The sequence below is a fragment of the Globicephala melas genome, chromosome 3 (assembly GCF_963455315.2).
Source record: "Globicephala melas chromosome 3, mGloMel1.2, whole genome shotgun sequence".
In the NCBI taxonomy this organism is placed as follows: domain Eukaryota; kingdom Metazoa; phylum Chordata; class Mammalia; order Artiodactyla; family Delphinidae; genus Globicephala; species Globicephala melas.
In genome coordinates, this window is record NC_083316.1 from 108,658,139 (window position 1) to 108,682,223 (window position 24,085).

Sequence of the window (24,085 nt, forward strand, 5' to 3'; positions counted from 1 at the left end):
AATTGGGTCTAGATTAGTGGATATAAATCACCAACCCCTAAAACAGACGTTTAAATTTTAATAATGCTCAGTGGCCAGGACGCTACAAAATTATACGATATATGGGTTAATACAACTGGCAGAGATAGAGCTTATGGCAAACTAGAGAGAGCTTGTCTGGCTTAAAGGCCTAAAGGTTCAAATGTTTGTAAAAAACAAGGAGGCCAAGTAAAATGTGTGCTGGTTGGAGTTCTCTCACTTACCTGTTAACCTGGTCTCAGTAACTTTATTCAACATAGATAAAATAGAAAAGCATTTATGTTGAGCCTAATGTGTCCCTCTTTTTCTTTAACTGTAGAACACTTACTGAAATATCAAATCTATTGATAGAAAATTTATCCAATGCAGCCTAAATCATTAACATTTGCTTTAAGCAACTCAGTATAATTTACCTCTTGAACCATACAAAAAGTATCTTTAAATTAATTTTTAAAAATACACCTTGGAGGGTCTTCCCTGGTGGCACGGTGGTTGAGAGTCCACCTGCCAGTGCAGGGGACACGGGTTCATGCCCTGGTCCAGGAAGATCCCACATGCCACGGGGCGGCTGGGCCCGTGAGCCATGGCCGCTGAGCCTGCGCGTCCAGAGCCTGTGCTCCACAACAGGAGAGGCCGCAACAGGGAGAGGCCCGCGTACCGCAAAAAAAAAACAAAAAAACAAAACAAAACAAAAAAATACACCTTGGGACGTCCCTGGTGGTCCAGTGGTTAAGACTCCATGCTTCCAATGCAGGGGGCGTGGGTTTGATTCCTGGTCGGGGAACTAAGATCCCACATGCGCAGGGTGCGGCCAAAAAACAAAACACCTCAAAGAAATTCTCATTTTAAGCAAACATCCTGACATAAAATTATTTATATAATCGTATGTTCATAAAACGATCAAATTTTGAGCTTTCACATGAAAGCTTTTAGAAACATACAAAGAGGTCTACATGAATTGAGAAGTTATGAAGATAATACAGACAGCCAAGCAAAGTCAGCTCATTAAATTTGTTTGAAATTCCGTCTAGAAATATTGAGGGAATGTACTTCATTTCCTCTATACTTCATCTATAAGAAACATTTATGTATATAAAACTTGATTTAATCATGAATGGCACCAGAAATGTAATAACCTGAATTCTTAAGGTATGAACAAATGAAATTATGAATAACTTCACACATAATTCATATATAGAGTGAAGATGCCAATGAACTAAAGAAACAGACGGATTAAAAATACTATATTACTAAACTAGTGTTGAGTGTTTATAGTTTTAACGCTGTAAGATGAAAAAGTTATAGAGATTTGTTACACAATGTGAATGTATTTAACACTGCTGAGCTGTACACTTAAAAATGGTTAAATGTTAAATTTAATGTTGTTTTACTTTTACCACAATAAAAAAATTTTTTTAAATACTGTATTGTTTGTTAGCATGCTTCATTTGATAACTTATGAAAGGCCTAAAATGAATATGTTAACAAAAATATATGGCAGAAAATATTAGCTCTAACATAATTTTCACCAGTACAAATTACTTGCAAGACAAAAAAAGAAATAATAAAGCCTGAAATTTAATTCTCTAATGTGTTTTTCTGTACATTTCCTCTAACCACTGTGTTTACTGCACAAGAAAGATTTAAAAACTCACGTTTAACGTCTTTTATCCTAAAATTTATGGTGAATAACAGATGACTAGAAAATCTTCTCCTCCTCAATAACTGAATCCAGCCAATGAATATTATGCAACAGTCATAAAGCAAACTTCTTCTTTTTTTTAAATTTTTTACAAAACTTTTTGGCCATGTCGTGCGACTTGCAGGATCTTATTAGTTCCCCAACCAGGGATCGAACCCGCACCCTCAGCAATGAAAGCTGAGAGTCCTAACCACTTGACCATCAGGGAATTGCCAAGTAAACATTTTCAATTGAAATAAATTAAAAACATGATTAAATATTCCATATTAATTTAGGTTATTTTTACCATACAATTGCTATTTAATGCTTACCTATAATTCTATCTCAAAAATCATACAGAACACTTCTATAAAACATACCTTTTATTTAGGAAACTAAGTTATTTTATCATAAATTCAAAGATTCTAGAATATGGCTGAGGCAATGAAATCTCTCCTTTTGAGAGAGGTTTAAAAAACCAGATTTACTTTCACTGTGGTTTAACACAAAAAGAGAAAAATGAAGAATAAAAAAGGATCAAAGTTGAAAATAAACATGAGTTCTCTCTTATTGTCAAATTTACTAAATACACAACTCCTTAGTAATTTCCATTTAAAAAAAAAAGTATATTACATGACATGCCTACAGTTTCACAATAGCAATCCTGCAATATCACAGGCTAAAATAGGCTTTCACTTCAAAATGTAACAGTTCATATTTAAGCAAACAATTCAGAAGACCCCTAACCCAATAAGGGACCATACAACACAAGCCAATGAATAAAAGTGAGGTACATGGACTACTGGTGATAATAAACCTTATGTGTACACAGATACATATTTTTAATTTTAATTATTATGCATTCATTTTTACAGCTTGCTTATTACAGCAAAGAAGGGTGATTCCCCATCTAGGGTAATGATGCACACATTCTGAAATACACTTATTTAGGTATAAAATAGGGTCAATTTAAAGAGAAACATCAAATTAAAATGGCATAGATGATATGCAGATTTGGCAATACTGTGAAGGTGAGCTGTGAATGACTTTTAAGAAGCACTGCTGTAGGTTATATTTGTCACAGAAAACAGCGGTCACATTAATGTTGGGTCTTCTGCTAAGTACTTTACATACATTATCTCATTCTATCTTTACAACAATCTATTAGATTATTACTAAATTGAATTCACAGGTATTACATTAGAAAACTAAGGGTTAAAAATGCTAACAAATCAAAGGCAGAGCCAGGGTTAGCCCACAGGTCTGTCTGTCAGGTACTAAAGTCTGAGTTCTTGGGCTAAGTGTTATACTATTTCTCCAGTCTAAAGGAGGAAAGACTGAGAGGATGAGAGGATGAAGTAAAACTGAAATGAATCTCTTTGAGACAGAAACACATCAGTCATTTAGCGTGATTCCCAACATAAGTTCATATGTAATATGTTTCCTTGCCATAATTAGAGTGCAGTTACAGCACTTGCTGGAGCTTCAGGCTCCAAGCTTTGTTGTGTCAGAAAATACTGCTAGAGAAAGGATTAAGCAACAGAGTAATATGGAACATCAAGTTCATATTCCCTATATCCGTGTATCTTTGTATTCCACGTATCTAAGAACATGTGATTACCATCACTGGTTAAATAACACTTAACCAGTCCCTACATCTAGGAGCCCAACAAAGGACAAAGCACATTTCTGCTAAAACAAGGGTCTCTTCTGGTCATATCTGCTTGTCTAGTGGTCCAGTGCTAGAAACCATACCACTGACTCCTCCCACGTGTGCTTGAATTCGAAGCACTTTTATATTTAATAACAAAGGAGTCAATGGCCCACTGAATTACACCCTCATTTGACTATGGGACAGAGAAATTTAAAGAATTAAATTTTATTAGAATAAGTTAAAAAAATAAATAAATTTTCCAGTGTACACTGAGAAACAATTCTATATTATGAAAAGCTGGAGAATAGGTACCTGAATTCATTTAGGGCATCAACTATTCGATTATATGCCAAACTCCTCTGACTGGCATCAGCTGATCTCCGGCTCATTTTCATAGCCTTGAAAGCAATCAAATAGTTAATTCTTATACTGATCATGGGCAAAATATGGGGGGAAAAAAAGTAAAAGACAAAGTCACATATTTCCACAACATTCTACCCATCATTCTTAACTAGATATACATAAAGAAGGCACACATATTTCTAGTGGCTTTCTTTTATTTTATTTTTTTTGCACCTTTGGTCATTTAATGAGTATAATAAAATTCAAATTCCTCCAATGGTAAGCCTCTTACTTAACTGTCAAACCACAGAATGTCAACACACAACGAGGATGATGTTGACAGTTTCTGGGTTACATAAAACTTTTTTCTCCCAAACAGATCATAAAATGATAAGTCAGTAACAACAGCTCCTGGGTTTCACTAATATTTCATAAACAATGGTTCTGTTAACTAAATCCTTTTTTAAAATCTAAAATATAAAGATGCTACTGAAAGATGTATCAAGTTATTAGTAATATCTGCTTTCTTAAAAACATATTTAGCCAAAGTTGATAAGTCCTGCTTTAGGTAGACAAAAAGTGGATCAGGATTAGAATATGGATATCAGAAAGAACTTTGAAATTTTTAAAACTTTTTCAAAAATATGTAATTATGCATTACTTATGTAATTACACATTATTTTTAAAATGTTTAAACATATATTTAAGAAAATGTTAGACTACTTCAGGCCAGAATCATTCACGTTCATCCAAAAGCTTCAATAGGGTAAAAGTGACAGTTAACTTTATGTTTTCACTAACTGCTGAGAGACTCCCAATTTATAAAGAAATATTCTTTAGCTAGAATCGAGCAGTATTCTTCCTTAATTTTACCAACAATAAAAAATTTTACATTATAGATCTCAAAAGGTAGCGCAGACTTTGAAATAATTCCCACAGTGCTCAGAAACAGCATCCATAGATTTTCATTAAAAAAATAAGTAAGTGATAGTTTGAAAACTGGCCCTAGAACATAACTTATTTGGATGGTTCAGTGTTTACTACATTCTATGATTAATTACCAACTACAGAACGTTCTAAACTAAGTCCTATTCATTTATATGAAAGTATTCACTCAGCTTTATCTTTCAGCTTTATTAAGAAATAAGATGTTAAACTTGAACAAACATCCACACAACTCTAAGTACTGCAATGTGCACTTTCGGTATAGAATGAACAAAACATTAAAACATTTAAAAAGTAATGTTTAATGAGTTCTATAGTGCCTGAATATTTCAAGTTTTATACAAAGTTTAAACACTTCTGCAAGTAACTGAAATGTCAGTTCAACCACAGCTTAATATTCCATGTATTGACTTTGGCAACAACAGACTACAAAAAGAGACTGCAGCAAACTGTAGAAAATGTCACCAGTGCTGAACTTCTGAAAAAGTAAATGAAAATGTACTTTACTCATCTGCTCAGTAAAAAGGTACTGCTAATAATCTATTTGTCTTTAACAGATTTAATGTAAATAACTAATATAGTGTCTTCTCTAGAGGCAGATGATCCTCAGACACTAATGAGTTACTGAAATGCATCCTCTGCTTTCTAGAACATTCTAATTGGTCTCGCATCTCTACTCTCTTTTACTAGTCTCTTTTAAACATACTGCCAAAATAATGTTCCTATAGTACAATTTGAAGACAGCCTAACAAAGTCAAAAATTCTGGCAAGCATTCTAGACTCTCTGTGATCTGGTCACCATTAGCTCTGCCAGCCATATCACTCACTACTCCTCTTTGTATCTTTTCCTTTCTGCATATTGTCACAGGGATTAAGAACTTTAGTTACACCCACTGATAGTTCAACTTATAGGAATCTCTTATAAAATATAATCTGGAAAATTCACCAAGATGTTAACTGCAATGTAGCTATAACTGTGAAAAAGCAGAAATGACCTAATAAAAGAGTTATTTAAATGGAGGAAAGCCACTAAAATATATTCAAGAACCATTTAAAATGAGAAATGTGTATGTTAACAATGATGAATTTTTCAAAATGGGCACATAATTAAAACAGCATGAACACAGCACAGTCCCAATCAAGTAAAAGTACAATACACATAGAAAAGGCCTGGGTAAGACTTTCAGCAAAATGTTAATGAGTTATCCTTGGGCGACAAGGATATCAATTTTTCTTGTTATTCTGCGATATCCATTTTTCAAAACTTTGTTTAAAAAATCCTACACATCCTTTAAGATACAGTTCAAATGAAACATCTTCCCAGTAGGAAGTCATTTTTCTTCCCTATGAACTCCTAAAAAACTTTGATTTTCCTTCTTTTTTAGTTATCTTTATGTTCTATCATATATTCACAATTTTCTTACGTTACATCAATTTATTACATGCACTATCAGCAGCATTTGACACAACTGATCACTCCTAACTTCTTAAACTACTTTCTTCACCTGGCTCACCCCTAAAAGTACTCTCTCTTGTTTTTCCTCCTATTTGAATGGCCAATCCTCAGTCTCCCCTGCTGGTTCTCAATTCCTCAAATTTTAACTACTGAAACGCTCTACAAATCAGGCCTAGGATCTCCTCTCCTCTCTTCTCTCTCTCAATCAGTTTCTTGGCTAAAAATACCATATATACACTGGTGACTGTCCAGCCTGGACCTTTCCCCTAAACTCTAGACTCACAACAACTTGGATGTACAGGAGGCACTGCAAACAAACTGCTGATCTTCCTCCACCAAACCTGTTCCATTTGTAGTTTTCCCATTTTAGTACTGGCAATTCCATCCTTCTTACTGCTCAAAAGAAAAATCCCAAGTCAACCTCTATTATTCTTTGTCTTAACCCCAATTCGGTCCATCAGCTAATCTCCTTAGCTCTATTTTCAAAAATATCCAGAATCCAACCACTTGTCACCAATTCCATCAAGAAAGTGCTTTAAGTATCCACCATCTCTCACCTGAATTACTTCAACAGCTTTGTAATTGATCCCAAAGCATCCACCTTTGCCCCTGAAATCTATTCTCCATCAGCAGTAAGAGTGATTCTCATGAATAATGTCATTTCCCTACTCAAAACACTCCAATGGTTTCCCATCTTTCTTAAGAGTAAATGCCAATGCTCATACCATGGTATCCTATAAATTCCTACATGATCTGGTCCTATTTCTAACTTAGCCACTTTGGCATCCTTACTCCTCCTTGCTGATGCTCAAGCATCAGGCTTACTCCTTTGCCCCTCCTGGAGCATTCTTCTCTCAGATGGTTATAGCTGACTTCCTCCATATCTCTGGACCATATGTCATTTTATCAGGAGCTTTCTTGACTATCTTATAAAAATTTGTAATCCTTCCATCCAGCATTCCTTAAAAAGCTTTCTCTGTTTTATTTTTCTCCATAGCACTTATTACCATCTAAAATCTTATATATTCATTTGTTTATTTTCTATGCCATGAGGTCAGGAGTGTTGCTTTTTTTCACATCTTATCCTCAGTTGCTAGAATAGTGCCTGCCACATTCTAGGCCCTCAAATACTTATTTATTGAATGGATAAATGACCTTACAACTTTTTTTAGGTAGTAGGCTTCTTAAAAGGAGCTGAAGTCTACTTTGCATCTCTCAGATCACTTTGTAGTGTACCTGCACAGATTCTGTTAATTTTTCTGCCAAATGAATAAACACAATGCTTAAGCAAGAGAATAAGATTCAAAGGAAAATAAAATAAAAAATATAAATAAACCATAAACATAACTATGCTTACCTGTTCTATTGCACTCTTTAATTTGTTCATGTGGCTTTCAAACAGAGGAAAATGTGAAAAAAAGAATTCATTAAATTTGTTACTTTCATCTTCATCTTTGGATAATGAAAAGATTACCCCAATTGCAATCTTCTTTTTCCTCACAATCCCTGGGTTAGGGCCACAGCTCTCCTCTGACAGATTAAAACTTTCTTCTATAGACCTTAAAAATAAATGGTTTTTCATTTTAAAAAAATATAAAAATAATTAAATTCACAATTCAATCCCCTTGCTAATTAAATGTAGGCAAGCTAAAGGTCTTCCAGTGTTTTATCAAGTAAATCTAAAAATCCATACCAATTGTGTATTTCTTTGAGAAATCTACTGGCTATTCCTTTATACTGATATTTTTGTAAGAAATTTTAATAGAGAGTCAGATTGGAAACATTTTTGTTCAATAAGAAGTCACTAAAAAAGTAGATAATCCCAATGTATAACCAACCTAAAAGAGCCTGAATTTTAAGGTTTATAGATGAGTCTGATACAATCTCTTCACTGTTCTAGAATATACTTATCTCCCCTTTAGATTCCAGGAATAAAATCAAAGGTGAAGGAATAAAGGGAGTGAATAAAAAAGGAAACAAGAAGCTTCATCATCTTTAGCTGTACTTAACACAGACTAAAAAAAAAAAATCTATCAAGAATGAATTAACTTGCCAAAATAGAAACATGAAAAACTGAAATATCAAAACATGCAGTAAATGGATCAAAGACCAAAACAGAAGAGTTAAAACTATAAAACCCTTAGAAGAAAACACAGGGTAAAAGCTTCATGACGCTGGATATGGCAATGGTTTCTTGGATATGACACCAAAGGTAAAGGCAACAGAAGAAAAAAATAAATAAATTGGGCTACATTAAAATGAAAAACTGTTGTGTATCAAAAGAAACTATCAACAGAATAAATGGGTAACTAATCAAATGGGACAAAATATTTGCAAAGCATATATCTGATAAGGAATTCATATCCAGAAATATATAAAGAACTCCTACAATTCAACAACAACCACCAAAAAAAACACCTGATTTAAAAATGGGTAAAACACTTGAATAGACTATCTCCAAAGAAAACATACGTATGGCCCATAAGAAAGCAAAAACATGCTCAAAATCACTAGCCATCAGGTAAATGCAAATTGAAACTACAAGGAGATACCACTTCACACCCATAAGGATGGTTATTATTAAAAATAAAAAAAAAAAAGGAAATTAACTACTGGTGAGGATGTGGAGAAATTAGAACTCTTGTGCAGTTCTAGTCAGGGAAATTTCTTAGCGGTACAGTTGTTAGTACTCCACGCTTTCAGTGCAGGGGACACGTGTTCAATCCCTGGTCAGGGAACTAAGATATGCAGCGTGGCCAAAAACAAAAAAACACCCTGGCCATTTCTAGGGGGAATGAAAGTAAAATGGTACAGCCACTGTGGTGAAGAGTATGGCAGTTCCTTAAAAACTTCAACAGAGAATTATGATATGATCCAGAAATTCCACTTCTGGGCATATAACCAAAAGAATTGAAAGTGGAGACTTGAAAGGCATTTGTAGACTCACGTTCATATCAGCATATTCACAACAGCCAAAAGGTGGAAGCAATCCAAATGTCCAAGGACAGATGAGTGGATAAACAAAATGTATATACCATGGAATGTATATGTATATACAATGGAATGTTAGTCATAAAAAAAATGAAATTCTGATACATGTTACAATATGGGTGAACCCTGAAGGCATGCTAAAGTGGAAAAAGGCAGACATAAAAGGATAAATATTCTATGATTCCACTTATATGAGGTATGTAGAGCAATCAAATTTACAGAGAAAAAAAATAGCATAGTAGTTCCCAGGGGCTAAGGGGAGGGAGGAATGGGGAATTATTGCTTAATGTGTATAAAGGTTCAGTTTGTGGAGATAAAGTTCTGGACGTGAATGGCTATGGCTGCACAACAATGTGAAGGTACTTAATGCCACTGAACTATACAGCTAATAATGGTTAAAATAATAAATTGTATGTTACGCATAACTTACCACAATTTTTTAAAATGTAGTACACTTTAAAAGTTTCCAGTTCCAGACTTGAAAAATACAAAATACAAGGTCCAGGCTCTTAACATACACAACTGTGTTAAAGGAACTATTCAATCTTGTGGTAAATTAAAAGTCCCAGCCTTCCCTGGTGGCGCAGTGGTTGAGAGTCCACCTGCCGATGCAGGGGACACGGGTTCGTGCCCCGGTCCAGGAAGATCCCACATGCTGCGGAGCGGCTAGGCCCGTGAGTCATGGCCGCTGAGCCTGCGCATCCGGAGCCTGTGCTCCGCAACAGGAGAGGCCACAACAGTGAGAGGCCCGCGTACCGCAAAAAAAAAAAAAAAAGTCCCAACTTACCATCTAGGAAACACCCCATTCTCCAAACTTGTTGTTTGGCTACGTCGCCAGCGTCGCTGGTAGCTGCTGGCACAACTTCGGGTAAGTGAGGAGTTTGGAGAGGGAAATGGTGTAATAAGCAAGCTGCTGAGAGATGCTGTCAAGTCAGAGTAAGAACAAGTATAATGTATAAGTTAATAATTACTAAAAACAAGAACAGATTTCTTTTTAACAAATTTAAGAGTGGTGACTCAAATTTTCCATTTTGCTGAATGAGGCTCTAAAATTTCCATTTAAAAAAATACATCATTGTTGGAGCAAGGTCCCAGAAAAAAATCACATACTAAAAGTGAGCTGGCAAGAGACCCTGATACAATCCCCTTTTGACATCCTTACCTTCCCCACCCCCACCCCAGACGAAAATGCTACTTTGAAATAAAGCTTTATTCCTTTGGCCATGACACTGTCTCCTAGCTTAGCTGAATCCTTAGTCCTTAAATTAAATACGATGCAGTTCAATTCCAATGCAGCAGCTGGATTTTAAGAACAAAAGCTAATTTGAAAATAAGTGTTTGAATGCCATTTAAAACATCATTTAAAAGTACTCATGGAGTGGGGCTTCTCTGGTGGCACAGTGGTTGAGAGTCCACCTGCCGATGCAGGGGACACGAGTTCATGCCCCGGTCCGGGAAGATCCCACATGCCGCGGAGTGGCTGGGCCTGTGAGCTATGGCCACTGAGCCTGCACGTCTGGAGCCTGTGCTCTGCCACGGGAGAGGCCATAACAGTGAGAGGCCCGCGTACCACACACACAAAAAAAGTACTCATGGAGGGACTTCCGGGGCGGTCCAGTGGTTAAGACTCCACAATTCCAATGCAGGGGGCACAGGTTCGATCCCTGGTCGGGCAACTAAGATGCCACATGCTGCGTGGCGGCCAAAAAAAAAAAAAAAAGAAGTACTCATGGATCACTTGTGCATAGGTAGCCACCTCTGAATGCTTGGGTACTTTTACCAAGAGTCATGACTATACCTATCAAGCTCCAAGAAAGAGTAAATCCTATAGATTGCTCTCTGGAACATTGCTCTCTGGAACACTGCTCTCTGGAACAGACACATCCCAATAGAGTCCACTCTGATTATAAGTGCTGCAATCCCCTAACTATGGAAATTATTCTCTTCTGAAAACCCTTCTCTGCAATCCAAAAGCTCTGTTTCCTGCCTGGGGTATTAAAAGCTAAAATCCTTTCTTTTATGGGGGGATTCACTCCTTCTCTCCACTTAATCTAGAGAGAAAAAGACCTCAAGGGCTTGCTTTTGTTTAGAAATATTATAGATTCCCATTTTCATCATTATAAACACACACTGAAAATTTGTAAAATAATCAAAAGGGAAGTATTATTATCATCTATAAAAAGATACATGCCAGATGATATATTATTTTGGACACCGGGACTGAAAACTAAGAGATTATCATTATGAAAATATGTTCATTTGAATTCTGACAAATTCAACGGTAAAGGGGAGAGCTCTATGTGCCATGCAAACATCTGGGCCACCAATGAATTAATTCTGGACTACTTTCTTGAAAATACCACATTTTATCAATTAGTAGTATAAAACTTTGTAGTCTAAGTTTAGGCATGTATAACTAATCTGGGTATGGCTTCTGTGAGAAATCAAATGTTACTCTAAATTTGGAAAAGCTCTGTTTTATCAAATTCTGTTATTAAAAATAACACAATCAGAAAAAGGAAGAAAATATGCAATTAACTTAAACAGCATATATGAATTCAATGGCTTGGAGAAGCTTTACAGATCAGTCTTGCCAGGCCCTTCAATTTACAGATGAAGAAAATGAAGTATAGAGACATTAATTTATCACTTCTGAAATCTTGGATAAATAATGAAAACTAAATTCCTGCCACAGAAAACGAAATCTCTAGATTACATAGATGCAAACAGTATTAAGAGAAATACACTCTAGATTAGTTCCTAAGAACAAAAATAACTCAATTAGAAAAGAAGGGTGAGATTATTTGAAAGATGAGACTTCTCCTATTAGAGTAGTGGTTCTTAACTCGAGCTGTCCATCAAAATCAGTGGTTGAGTTTTTCATTTTTTGTTCCTCAAATACAGATGCCTAAGCCTTTCTCTAGGGTAAATCAAGAATCTTCAAGATTAGAGTCCAGGTATCTGAAAAATTTTCTTGAAATTTCTCATGCATAACTAGGGATTACAATATATGGGAAGTTTGGAGTCTCCATCCAGACTCAAAACTGACTTGTGAACAATTTAGATAGCAGAGCCATGCAATGTGACAACACATACAGATAATCACAGTGGATAAAGTTTCTCATACCCAACAATAATTCAAACTTAAGAGTACTCCACCTTTCTCTTATGCTTATCTCTGAGCCCTGACACTTTTCCTTTTAACTGAAATGTCCTTCTTTCATGCCTTTGGCCAGATAACTCCTATTTATTTCAAGTATCAACACTCTGTAAAGCTTTACTCACAACCTGCCCCTTGCCCAGGCTAAGTTAGGTGCCGTTTTTCTGAACCTCTCCACAGGTCTATCACAGAACACCTCAAACAATAAACTATGACAGATGATTTTCCTGGCTATTCTCTCATTAGAAGCTGTGCTCGTTAAGGATAGAATCTGGGGTTTTTTTTGTTTTTTTCTTTTTAATCCTCACAATGTTTCAATAAAACTTTGTCAAATTTTGGAAGAGTACGTATTTCAAAGAAATATGTATAACACTGGCTCAAAATGCCTAAGCTCCTCTGGGCAAGAGACAGTCTGACACTTTAAACCCTAGTTAGGAGAAAACAGATATAAGCAAATGTGTTTTTTCTACTATGCTATCTAAGCAGTCTCTTGAGCAATATTATTTTTCTTACACTGGCTAAGCCTAAGCCAGCCTGTATTCATCTAGGCCATGTTCCACCAGGCACATTTACCATTAAACATGAAAAATTTTTTAATTTAAAATATTTATCTCTGCTGTTTCTACCATCCTCTTGTAAGGCTAATATCAATACTAACAAACTGTGCACATAAAACTGGATGATAAAATTAAAGATAAAAAAGGAAATCAATGTCAGCTAACAGTGATCTCATCAAAAATTGGATTAATACATGAACCTGTCATTACCAGAGCGTGCTATGCCACTGTCTCTGTCCTCATTCAGCTCTCTTCCAGGCATGTCCATTGGGTTGCTGTGAACTGCAAATCAAGACAAAACTGTGACTTATAAAATACAGTGCTGTTCAGGTTGATGTTGTTCCTTTTATGTAGCAAACTAAATCATGCTCATCTCATTGCATTCCTTTATTTTTTTCAACAGCATGGCACAAACCCAACACCAAGAGCTATTACTCAGTTGAACAAGCTTTGAGATCTCTCTGAAGATTTGACATATAATATGAAATAATCTATGGTATAATACCTAAAGAAGCAAGGAATGACTAAAATAAGTATTTTAGAAGCATATTCAAAGATATATGAATATATTCACAATATACTGCTAAATGAAAAAAAGGCAATCTACTGACCAGTAAGAATGATGGTTGCTGGGGCTAAGTGACTGGTATATGATGGTTGTCTGCTATTCTGCCTATAAAAATGTATGTTTAAAAATTCTCCATAATAAAAATTTTAAGAAAGCTGAACAGTATAACCCCAATTTTGTTTTAAAACAAACAAACAAAATAAGGTGATTTCCAGTTGACAAGATGGCTAATATATTTTTTTGCCTATTTTTCATATTTTCCAAATTTTCTATAATATATATACATTGTTTGTATCTTACATTTGTAAGAAAAATAAATATTAATTAAAACAAGAAGTTGGATACAACTTCCTGGATACAGAAGCATGAACACACTCTACAGTCATCTATTTAATGATGTAAACAAACATAGTCATATATGCCTTTTACAAAATATAATGGTGCTTGTTCATCTAAATTTTAGCTCCAAGAGAAATCATTCTTATGGAATAGTGTAGATCAGAAATTTTATAATAATAGTAAGATAGGATATTTTCTGCGATTGATGAACCATGATACAGAAGCTACTCAGCCATGGAAACAAGATAGTGTCACATTAGAAATTCCACTGGTATTATAAGAAATAACGTTCATACTATATTTTGGTTTAGGATTCTAAAGTTAAAATCATTATTACATAACAAAATAAGAAATGACAAACTGAAATTTCATGAAAATGTCAATTCCACTGATAACTTAGTTTCTGGAAACTTTAAGAACATATTCAGTAGAAAGATATTAAGTTCTTAAACTTCCTAAGCAATGTTTTCTCAACTACACCTTCCCCAACTGCATTTCTCTACTCTCTTGTTTCCACAGCTTAACTATGAATTCTAGACGCTGGGGCACACCAACTAGTCTACCCACACAGCACATGGCAAACCTGCAAAGAAAGAGGCGCTCCTGATCAGGCGGAGCGGACCCTGTTCAGAGAATGCCCGCCTGGGGCTGCAGAACTGTGAAAGACCTACATGGCAGAAACGTAAAATACATATGAAAGAGGGCTGTTAGAGAAGCCACAATGCGTCAGGAATAAAAGGTGAGCTAAGGAAGTACAAAAGCAGACCAACAGATATGGATGGAAACCTTTAAACAAGTAAGAATAATTCAAGCTGGCTTCCTATTTTTGAAACAGGATGGTTTCCCTCTGGTCATGGCTTATGTCAACATAACAATTTACTAATAAGTCCACATATAATAATAAAAATAAAACATAAATAATAAAAATAAGCTTCCACTATACAAGGTAAAATGTTCAATCCTTTCTCATCTAAAACAATGTTTTTAAAGATTCAAAACAGCACAGTAATGTTATCTATATAATTTGACATTTGCCAAATAAATTTATCTTTTAAAAAGTCAGTTTTAAGATTACAATATTGTGCAACTACAGTTAAGAAGAAAACCACCTAAGCACTTGACCGAAAAAACAGAACACAAAATAAAACAAAGTGCAAATAAAGAAAAGGGGTCTACTGACAAATAAGTATAAAATTGGTTTTTCTAAACTAGTGGTAAATTATAAAGTAACAGAAGAAACCAAAGTTCCTAGAGCAGGGGTCAGCCACTATGGAAGCAAGAAAGCCAATGCAGCCTGTCAGGGCCAGACTCCCAGCTGCCCAAGATAAGTAGCTGTCACACACTTGACCAAGAGAAGATAAGAGTCTGAAGACCCAGAGAGGGTAACATTCCAGCCCGGAAGCAAGCAGCTGAGTTACTTGTTAGTTATGCTTCAGCAAGATGGCCTAAATAGCCATCTAGGAGGTTTATCTAGGATAGAACTGGGGACTTTTCCATTTTAAAAAGTGACAGATGTATTTTTCAAATTGCTAATAGGTATTTTTCTGTAACAAGAGTTTCTATAATTATAATGCATGTGCAGCAAACCTTCCATTTTCATTGTTCAGTTCCTTCTTAATTTTTTCCTAGTTACCTCAAAACTTACCTGCTCTCTTTAGTCTCCTTCCCTACCACCTCTTCTTACTCTCAGCACATGACTTTGTCTCGTACAGTATGCATATGTATACGTTTGTACACATGAAGAATCACCATATGGGAACTCTCCTTCTCCTACCATGCTATCTCCAAACGTAATCTCCAAACTTAATCAACTTTCATCCCTGCCTCCTTCCTGCCTGAGCAGTAATAACAAGTAACATTATTCAAGTCCCCTTTATGTGCAGGGACTATCTGTGAAAAATCCTGAGAGGTACCTCCCTTCCTCCCTTCCAAAGCTAATTCTTCTAAGTCAGCTAGGCCCTTCCACTTTACCAGTATCACCTCCATCTCCAACCTCATCCTCCTTATAACCTCCTTTTCCATCAACATTTAAATACAGTCAGAACTCTTCTACCTTCTCCCCTATATCTAATCCTATAGTTCAGTAGTTCTTAAAATGTGGTCCAAGGACCCCCTAAGGGGACCCTGCAACCCTTTCAAGGGATTCTTGAGGACATTCCTTTTTCTAGCTACATATCTATGTGAAACTATACTCTCTTAACACACTTCAACCAAAACAACATATTACAAAAGACTGAATGCAGAAGAAGATATGAGAATCCAGCTGTTTCTATTAAGCCAGACAATAAAAAGTTTTGCAACAATGTAAAACAATGCCACTCGAAGTTTTCTTGTCTTGGAAAGTATAGTTATTTCAAAACATGTTATTTATATTAACATAAAAAGGGTTATTAGTGTTATTTTTAATGAGTTACTAAATATTTTTAAATTGTTCTGAATTTTAATTTCTAATACAGTATATATCAATAAATGTAACCTACATACACAAAAGCTCTCTGTGGTCCTCAATAATTTCTATGTGTGTAAAAGGGTCCTGAAACCAAGAAGTTTGAGGATGTCTGCTTATATCTTAGAAAAGAAGACTAACCTCTGAGTCTTTCCTCAACTTTGGCTTCTATTCTCCCCACTGAAACTACTCACATAGGCCACCACCAAAAGCCTTCCTGTTACTTAATGCACTCCGTACTATCTTACACTACCTTACATCATATTTGATGCTGACTACATTACACTTTGAACTTTTTTCCCTCAGTTCTCATGATAACACACACTAAGTTTTTTTTTTTCTTAGTCTCCTTTACGTGATTCTCTTCTCCTACTCCATCTTTAAAGCCAGCATCCCCAGGGTTCTATCCTCAACAATATTTCCTTCTCATTCATTCTTATGCTTTCAATTATCATTTATATGATAATAATTCTCAAATCCACGGTAGAAACTGCTAACAATCTAAAAAAGGATTGTGTTCTCCCTTGCATAACATCAAGTAGTCTGTGGGAAGCAGCTGGCCAGCTAGGGACCATATTTCTCAAACCTCCTTATATACAGGTGAAGCTGTATGATTAGTTACCACCAATGGAATATGAGCAAAAGTGATGTATATCACTTTCAGGTTCAGGTGGTTTTGAAGGGAATGTGCCTTCTCCATACTCAATCTTTCCACTGGCTTTGTGTAGGTGAGCACAACCTTGGAGCTCATATTGTAAAGAAGGTAGATCTCCAAGAAGGAAGGAGACTGGACCTCTAAAACACTGCTTTAAGGAAAATTGTGAGAAAAAACCTCTATTGTTTTAAAACTATTATACATTCATTATCTTACAGCAGCTACCACCAGAATACATCTCTCTCTCTCTAACTACAATGGATATCTTCCCTTGGATATCCTACCAATAATTCCAATTCAACATGCCTAAACCTAAAATCATCAACTCCCAATTTCTCATGTTCCTCCCGGTGAATGGAACCAATATCCATGCAATTACACAACCCGATAGCTCAGTGCCATCCCTGATTCCCCCTCTCCCCTCACCTCTTCTACGTAATTACCAAGTCCTGTCTACTCTATTTCTCCCAACAAAGTTCTCAACAATTCTTTATCCTTATGGACACAATTTTACTCTACATCCCCATTATCTGTCACTTGGACTATCATAAGCAGCCTTCTAACATGGGTGTTTTCTCAACCCCACTGGCTCATCTGAATCTATTCCTACAGCAATTAGAATATTCTTTTGCAGATAAAAATCTGATCTGATCATGTTTCTATATTGTGAAAACTCTTCTGTTGTTGCCTTGAGAACGCACCACAAAACTCTCCAGCTATAAGAACTGCAAATGGCCAAGCACCGCAGCTGCTGTGTTCTTAAATTCACTGCCATGCTCGTGTAGGGCCACATATCCCACAGGCTGCGCCTAGCCAATGACTAAACACAGTAGCTATAGTAAGGCAGGCCCATTTTGGCAAGATATGGGTCACTTCTGACAACCAACTCTGACTCAAAGACTCGTCCACAGCCTTATCAAACCCTCCTTGGACTATATGGCAGGCTGGAACATGTCCACTCAAGCTTTTATTCCTCTCTTTCACTCAAGGCAAACTTGCACCACAATCTGAGGGCTCTCTGAACCCTTCCTAGCTCCCTCTTCATTTCTCTCACCTAGTAATAATAAAATCCTTGCATGTTTAAACCTGTCTTGGCACCTGTTAAAAACCAGGAGGAAGACCCAAACTAACACACCCTCACTGGTACCCAACTGCTTATCCAAAGCATAAGTCCAAATTCCTCAGTGTAACCCACAATGCCCTTCATGATCCGGCTCTTGCTCTCTTCTTTATTTCCTTTTACTTCCTTTACTTATATCCACACTGTGCTCCACCCACACTGATTTGTTCACATTCTTTCCACACTCAATGATCTCTTGCACTAGGTCTGTGCACATGTTACTGTTTTTTCTTAGAACATTTCTCTTCCCAACTGTCAGGCTAATTCTTCAAGTTTAGGCTCACTTCTTTAAAAAAGCCTTTTGTGATACTCCAAGACTGAACTGGGTGTTCCTCCTCATTTCTATCACAACATGCTCTTAGTCTTGTCCAAAAATTAACTACAGTATACTGCAATTGTATACTGTATTGTATTGCTTGTCTGACTTCCACTAACTAAAAATCTGTTGAGGCAGGAACTGTGTCTGGTTCACCACTATATTCTCAGGGCCTAGCAGAGTGCTTGGCATATAATAAGTGCTTGATAAGTACTTGTTGATTAATTGGAAATTTAAAGAAAATAAGAAATGGTGCTCAAATATCCTTGATTCACAATTAAGAATGTGCAAGAAAAAGCCGTTCATAACAAAGTCTGTGCTTTGTTAAATGCGTTAATTTCCTATTCCATGCTAAAACAGAGAAGTTGAGTATATCTAGCAACTATAGTGTACTTTACCTTTATACATAATGGATTTGTATTATTAAAATAGCTTTTAATAAGCCCCTTTAGCTTTGAAAAGTACCAAATTATAAAGAAAAAAAGACTTATTTCTGTCACATTTTTACTTTATTAAAATGAATGAACTAATCAAGTTAAGAAAAAGCAAAACTTCTATTTTTCTATGAAATGCATGCTTTCTAAAACACGTGTCTGACACTGCAACTAGCCCATAGTAGGTAATTAATTAATAGCTGCTATTTGAATGAACATGAAGTATAAAAAATAATAGGATGCTACACTGTTAAAGGTGGGAGAAAAAACTGTTTTCTACTAATATGTATAACTGACATTTATTAAAATTAATTACAAATAAAAATTTCCACTAGGGCTTCCCTGGTGGTTCAGTGGTTGAGAGTCCACCTGCCGATGCAGGGGACACGGGTTCGTGCCCAGTCGAGGAAGATTCCACATGCCACGGAGCGGCTGGGCCCGAGAGCCATGGACGCTGAGCCTGCGCGTCCAGAGCCTGTGCTCCACAAAGGGAGAGGCCACAACAGTGAGAGGCCCGCATACCGCAAAAAAAAAAAAAAAAAAAAATTTCTACTAAACAGGAAATGAGTGAAACATTCATCCTATTCTTTTTTTTTTTTAACATCTTTATTGGAGTATAATTGCTTTACAATGGTGTGTTTGTTTCTGCTTTATAACAAAGTGAATCAGCTATACATATACATATATCACCTCCCTCTTGCGTCTCCCTCCCACCCTCCCTATCCCACCCCTCTAGGTGGTCACAAAGCACCGAGCTGATCTCCCTGTGCTCTGTGGCTGCTTCCCACTAGCTATCTATTTTACATTTGGTGGTGTATATATGTCCATGCCACTCTCTCACTTCATCCCAGTTTACCCATCCCCCTCCCCACGTCCTCAAGTCCATTCTCTACGTCTGTGTCTTTATTCCTGTCCTGCCCCTAGGTTCTTCAGAATCAATTTCTTTTTTTTTTTTTTAAGATTCCATATATATGTGTTAGCATACATTCATCCTATTCTAACTGCTGTCCACTCTCTAATACACTACGGTTCGTTTTGCACTGGAAATATGGTCAGCAGTAATTTATTTGATCTTTCTAAGATAAAACAAAGGACCAGAAATTTTAGAAAGTTTGTCACTTTAAAATGTTGAACTTAAATAACAAACAATAAACTAACCAAATTACTAAATAAGCTGCTATTTTAATAAATCTCTTAAGAAACATCAAATTTGAATATCTGCTCATCTGAATTACAGGTCGAAAAAACAAGCACCATTTTAAAATTACTCTATGGTTAGGGAAAAGAAAAGAGAGAAAGTATAATACCTGTCTCCCTCAGCTGAAATATTCAAGAGAGCTAGTAAGGGCTTTTTACATCAACAAAAGTACTTTTCAAAGATGCATCGAAATTAAAACCAAAAAACAAATTAGGTATTTCTTCAGCAGTTCTCTTTTATCAGGTACAAAATAAACATTATGTTCAAATATATGAAAACTAAATTTTTCAAATAATATAAATATTACACATTCTTGCAATTTAAATCCCTTTTCCACTTCTAGTATTTGAAATTCTTTGGTCTTCTAACATTATTAAGAACATTATTATCTACACTATTAAGAACATTTTTAAAATGTATAAAACCGTTTTACCTATATTTCCAAGTAATCCATTAATAATTGTGTTATTATCAGCCTTTAATGTACTGTTGTCCTGATTGATGAATTCAAGACTGTCTTGCAGCCTAAGTGGGAGGAGAAAAAAAATAAATTCCAAACTTGTTTTATGCTCTTAATGGCAATTCTTTGTATACCTCAAATTTTAAGTGTAAAACATTTTTTTTTTAAGTTTTAAGTTTCCCTATTAGTACTATAAACCAACTAATCATTTAAATCAGGGGTTAGCAAACTACACCCTGAGGGTTAAATTAAGTCTGCTGCCTGTTTCTGTGAATAAAGTTTTACGGAATAAGCCACACCCAAGTGTCTGTCAACAGATGAATGGATAAAAAAAGACTGTCATGTATATATATAGACAGTGGATATTATTCAGCCATGAAAAGAAAAAAAGAGGAAGTCCTGCCGTTTGCAACAACTTTGGTCCTTCAGGGCATTATGCTAAGTGAAATAAGTCAGACTGAGAAAGGCAAATGCTGTATGATATCACTTATATGTGGAATCTAACAAAGTCAATTCCCTGGCGGTCCAGTGGTTAGGACTTTGTGCTTCCACTACAGGGGGCACGGGTTCAATCCCTGATTGGCAAACTAAGATCCTGCAAGCCGCAAGGCATGGCCAATAAATAAATAAATAAATAACTTTAAAAAATTTGTTTAATTAAAAAGAAATTAAAAAGCCGAACTCAGGGGCTTCCCTGGTGGCGCAGTGGTTGAGAGTCCGCCTGCCGATGCAGGGGACACAGGTTTGTGCTCCAGTCCAGGAAGATCCCACATGCCACGGACCTGCTGGGCCCATGAGCCATGGCCGCTGAGCCTGCGCGTCTGGAGACTGCGCTCCGCAACAGGAGAGGCCACAACAGTGAGAGGCCCGCGTACCGCAAAAAAAAAAAAGCCAAACTCAGAGATGCAGAGAGCAGAGTGATGCTTACCAGAGACTGGGAGTAGGGGAAATGGAGATAAAATGATCAAAGGGTACAAACTTCTAGTTATAAGATTAACAAGTTCTGGGTGTCTAATATACAGCAAGCTAATTATAGTTAATAATACTGCGTTATATCTTGAAAGTTGCTAACTGAGTAAATCTTAAATATTCTCACCACAAAAAAGAAATGGTAATTATGTGACAGGATGGTAGCAGCTAAGGCTATGGTGGTAATCACTTTGCAATATATAAATGTATCAAATCAACATGCCATATACTTCAAACTTACATAATGGTGTATGTCAATCATATCTCAACAAAGCTGGGGGAAAAAATCTGGCCTCCATAAACTTTCAAACTGAAGGGATGGAATAAAATCTGAATTTATGCTGCAATCCTGAAAGCAGCTTATTAGTTTTCATACTCTGCAGATCTTAAAGAATTCATTTCTCCCTTGATCCATAACTACTTACGTATTGAGACTTCCACAGATGCTGCTGCCAGTCCGTGCAGTAAAAACTTTGCTAAGCATAAGCTGTGGAGGGGAACTATGAAGAAAAAGAGAGAGATAGAGAGACATCGAAACTGAAACACAAGGACCTTTCCAATTTATTACAAATAAAAATGTTTAAGTCACAGAGATGTCACAGCATAGTTACAACAGCCATGAAGTAGCATTAAACCCATAAAACATCATAAACTTAGTATCTGACATTCTCAATCTGAGTGAAGACTATATGAAATTCTCCCATCTTTAAAAAACTATACATTCTAAAATGGATTCATTAAGAAAAATCAGAAAATCCCTCACCGGATCTGATGAATCTTTAAGGTGGAGCCTTTGTAGCTCATTGCTACTGAGCCAAACATCATCTCTCCAAGCATATTGGCATCAGAAGAGCATCGAGAACCCTAAACAATAAGCATAACATTAATAAAATTGCAGAATTTAAAACCTATTTCAAAAACTGATTTTTATTAATAATTCCTTTGCTGTATTCTACGTAATGTTTTTTTAAATGATTTTACATTGTATACACTGTTCTGCAGCTTGATTTTCTTCATTTCACAATGTCTTATAGATCTAAGCATATTGTTATACATAGATTCCTTTTAAGAGCTGCACAGTATTCTCCTATATGAAAATACCAGTTTATCAAGCCTGTTCCCCTTACTGACAGGCATTTAACTTACTTCCTGTTTTTTGCTATTACAAGTAACGCTCAAATAAACATTCTTAGCCACATCTTAGGCATATGCAATGCTTCTCCAGGACAGATAACAAGAAGTAGAATTCACTGAACATGCTGAACAGATTTTACCGCTCCTATTGTGCAAAAAGAAGCATTTGCAAAAGGGGAAACTTGGACATATTTTGCATTTTTTTAAAAAGACTTATCTTAAGCATTAGAATGTCTTGTTTGCAAAGAATTCTGATTTAAAAAGTTATTCTTTTCCATTATTCTTTAATTGTCCTCATAGGAGTCAAAAAAATCTAAAAATTGACTCATCCATTTGGTTACTATTTATATACTGTGGCAAATACAACTAGTTAACCACTAAATATCTTATTCCTTATTTTTTGAAGTACAATTTGTTTCAAGGAAGCAATGTGCCCAAATGAAAAAAACTGCATTTCAGAGCCTCCCTTGCAGATAGGGGATTTCGAATTGGTCTCTATATTCAAAGAGTTAAACCAGTGGTTGGAGTGGTAGCTTTCAGAACTATCCATTTACATGCATTCAACACAGTCCTGGTCAATGGAATATAAATGGAAATCATTGAAGATGAAGACACCATAAGAGGACGACAAGGCAACAAGTATGTACACAGTAACTGTGGCTAAGTAGAAAGATAAGGAAGCCTTGGTCTCTGAGGCCATCTTGAAGCCCATAAATTATCGTGCCTAGATGGCCTCTCTGCAGACTTGTCATGTGAAGAAACCAATCCCTAATTTGTTTAAGCCACTGTTTCATAGGATATCCCAATGCAATTCCTAACCAATACAATTAACATAATAAAACTGATGAGAAAGATGACCAAAAAACTATCTAAGATAGTAAATGAGGATTATGCACAAATTTTACTATGCCATTCTACCATGGGAAATCAAGAACTAGGAGTTTTTAAAAATACTTAAAAGATTCTTCTGAAGATAACAATAAAGTGATGAGGACCCCCATTTTACAAATGAAAGCCAGGGAATACATCTACATACTATTTTTCTTTTTATAATGTGATTCTCTTTTACTCGTTTGCTTGTTTACTACCTGCCTTGGGTTAAAAAAAAAATCTATATATTTACATTTTGTCACCTTTCTTAAAAAGAACATCTTCAAATAGCAATCCATTTCATTATACATACTATGTTCACATTCGTTTTTTAATACATTCATTGACATATTGTTTTTTCTTTCTCAGTGCTATAGTCTTAATTTTAATAAAGGCACAAAGTTATTTTTTAAGAAAAAATCACTTCTGATATACCTAGTTTACTACAAGAAGCAACTCATTTATTCTTGGGATTTGGTTAAGACAAAGTTTTTATTTCCAGAAGTCTAGGTATTACGAACATTTTAGAAACAGTAGAATAATTTTTTAAACGATAAAGTAGTTTATTTTTCTTTTAAGATCAACAATACCAATCTTACTTGGCAAACTAAACTGCTTCTGGATAATGAGAGAAATGAGAACCTTCTCTTACAAGCTCATTTTTGTTACAATGCATCTAACTCCATTCTTATTTTGACTAAAAATAATATTTCTTATATTAAACAAGCTACACAAATTTAAATATCAAGTCATTTAAACATTTTAATATTAT

At 35.7% G+C, this 24,085-nt stretch overlaps 1 protein-coding gene across 2 annotated transcripts in view; it reads right to left on the reverse strand.

Annotated features, from left to right (window-relative positions):
• The window catches only part of FNIP1 (folliculin interacting protein 1), a 132,633-nt gene that overhangs the window by 41,833 nt on the left and 66,715 nt on the right, over positions 1–24,085 (reverse strand). Inside the window, exons 4-11 of one of the 2 annotated variants that reach the window (XM_030869713.2) lie at positions 22,073–22,173; positions 21,735–21,809; positions 20,314–20,405; positions 14,295–14,378; positions 13,015–13,086; positions 9,875–10,010; positions 7,454–7,655; positions 3,666–3,751 (exon numbers count right to left, since the gene is read on the reverse strand). In XM_030869713.2, coding sequence (XP_030725573.1) covers positions 3,666–3,751; positions 7,454–7,655; positions 9,875–10,010; positions 13,015–13,086; positions 14,295–14,378; positions 20,314–20,405; positions 21,735–21,809; positions 22,073–22,173 — 848 coding nt within the window. The remainder of the gene's footprint in view (positions 1–3,665; positions 3,752–7,453; positions 7,656–9,874; positions 10,011–13,014; positions 13,087–14,294; positions 14,379–20,313; positions 20,406–21,734; positions 21,810–22,072; positions 22,174–24,085) is intronic. The other variant, XM_030869715.2, reaches the window with a different exon arrangement.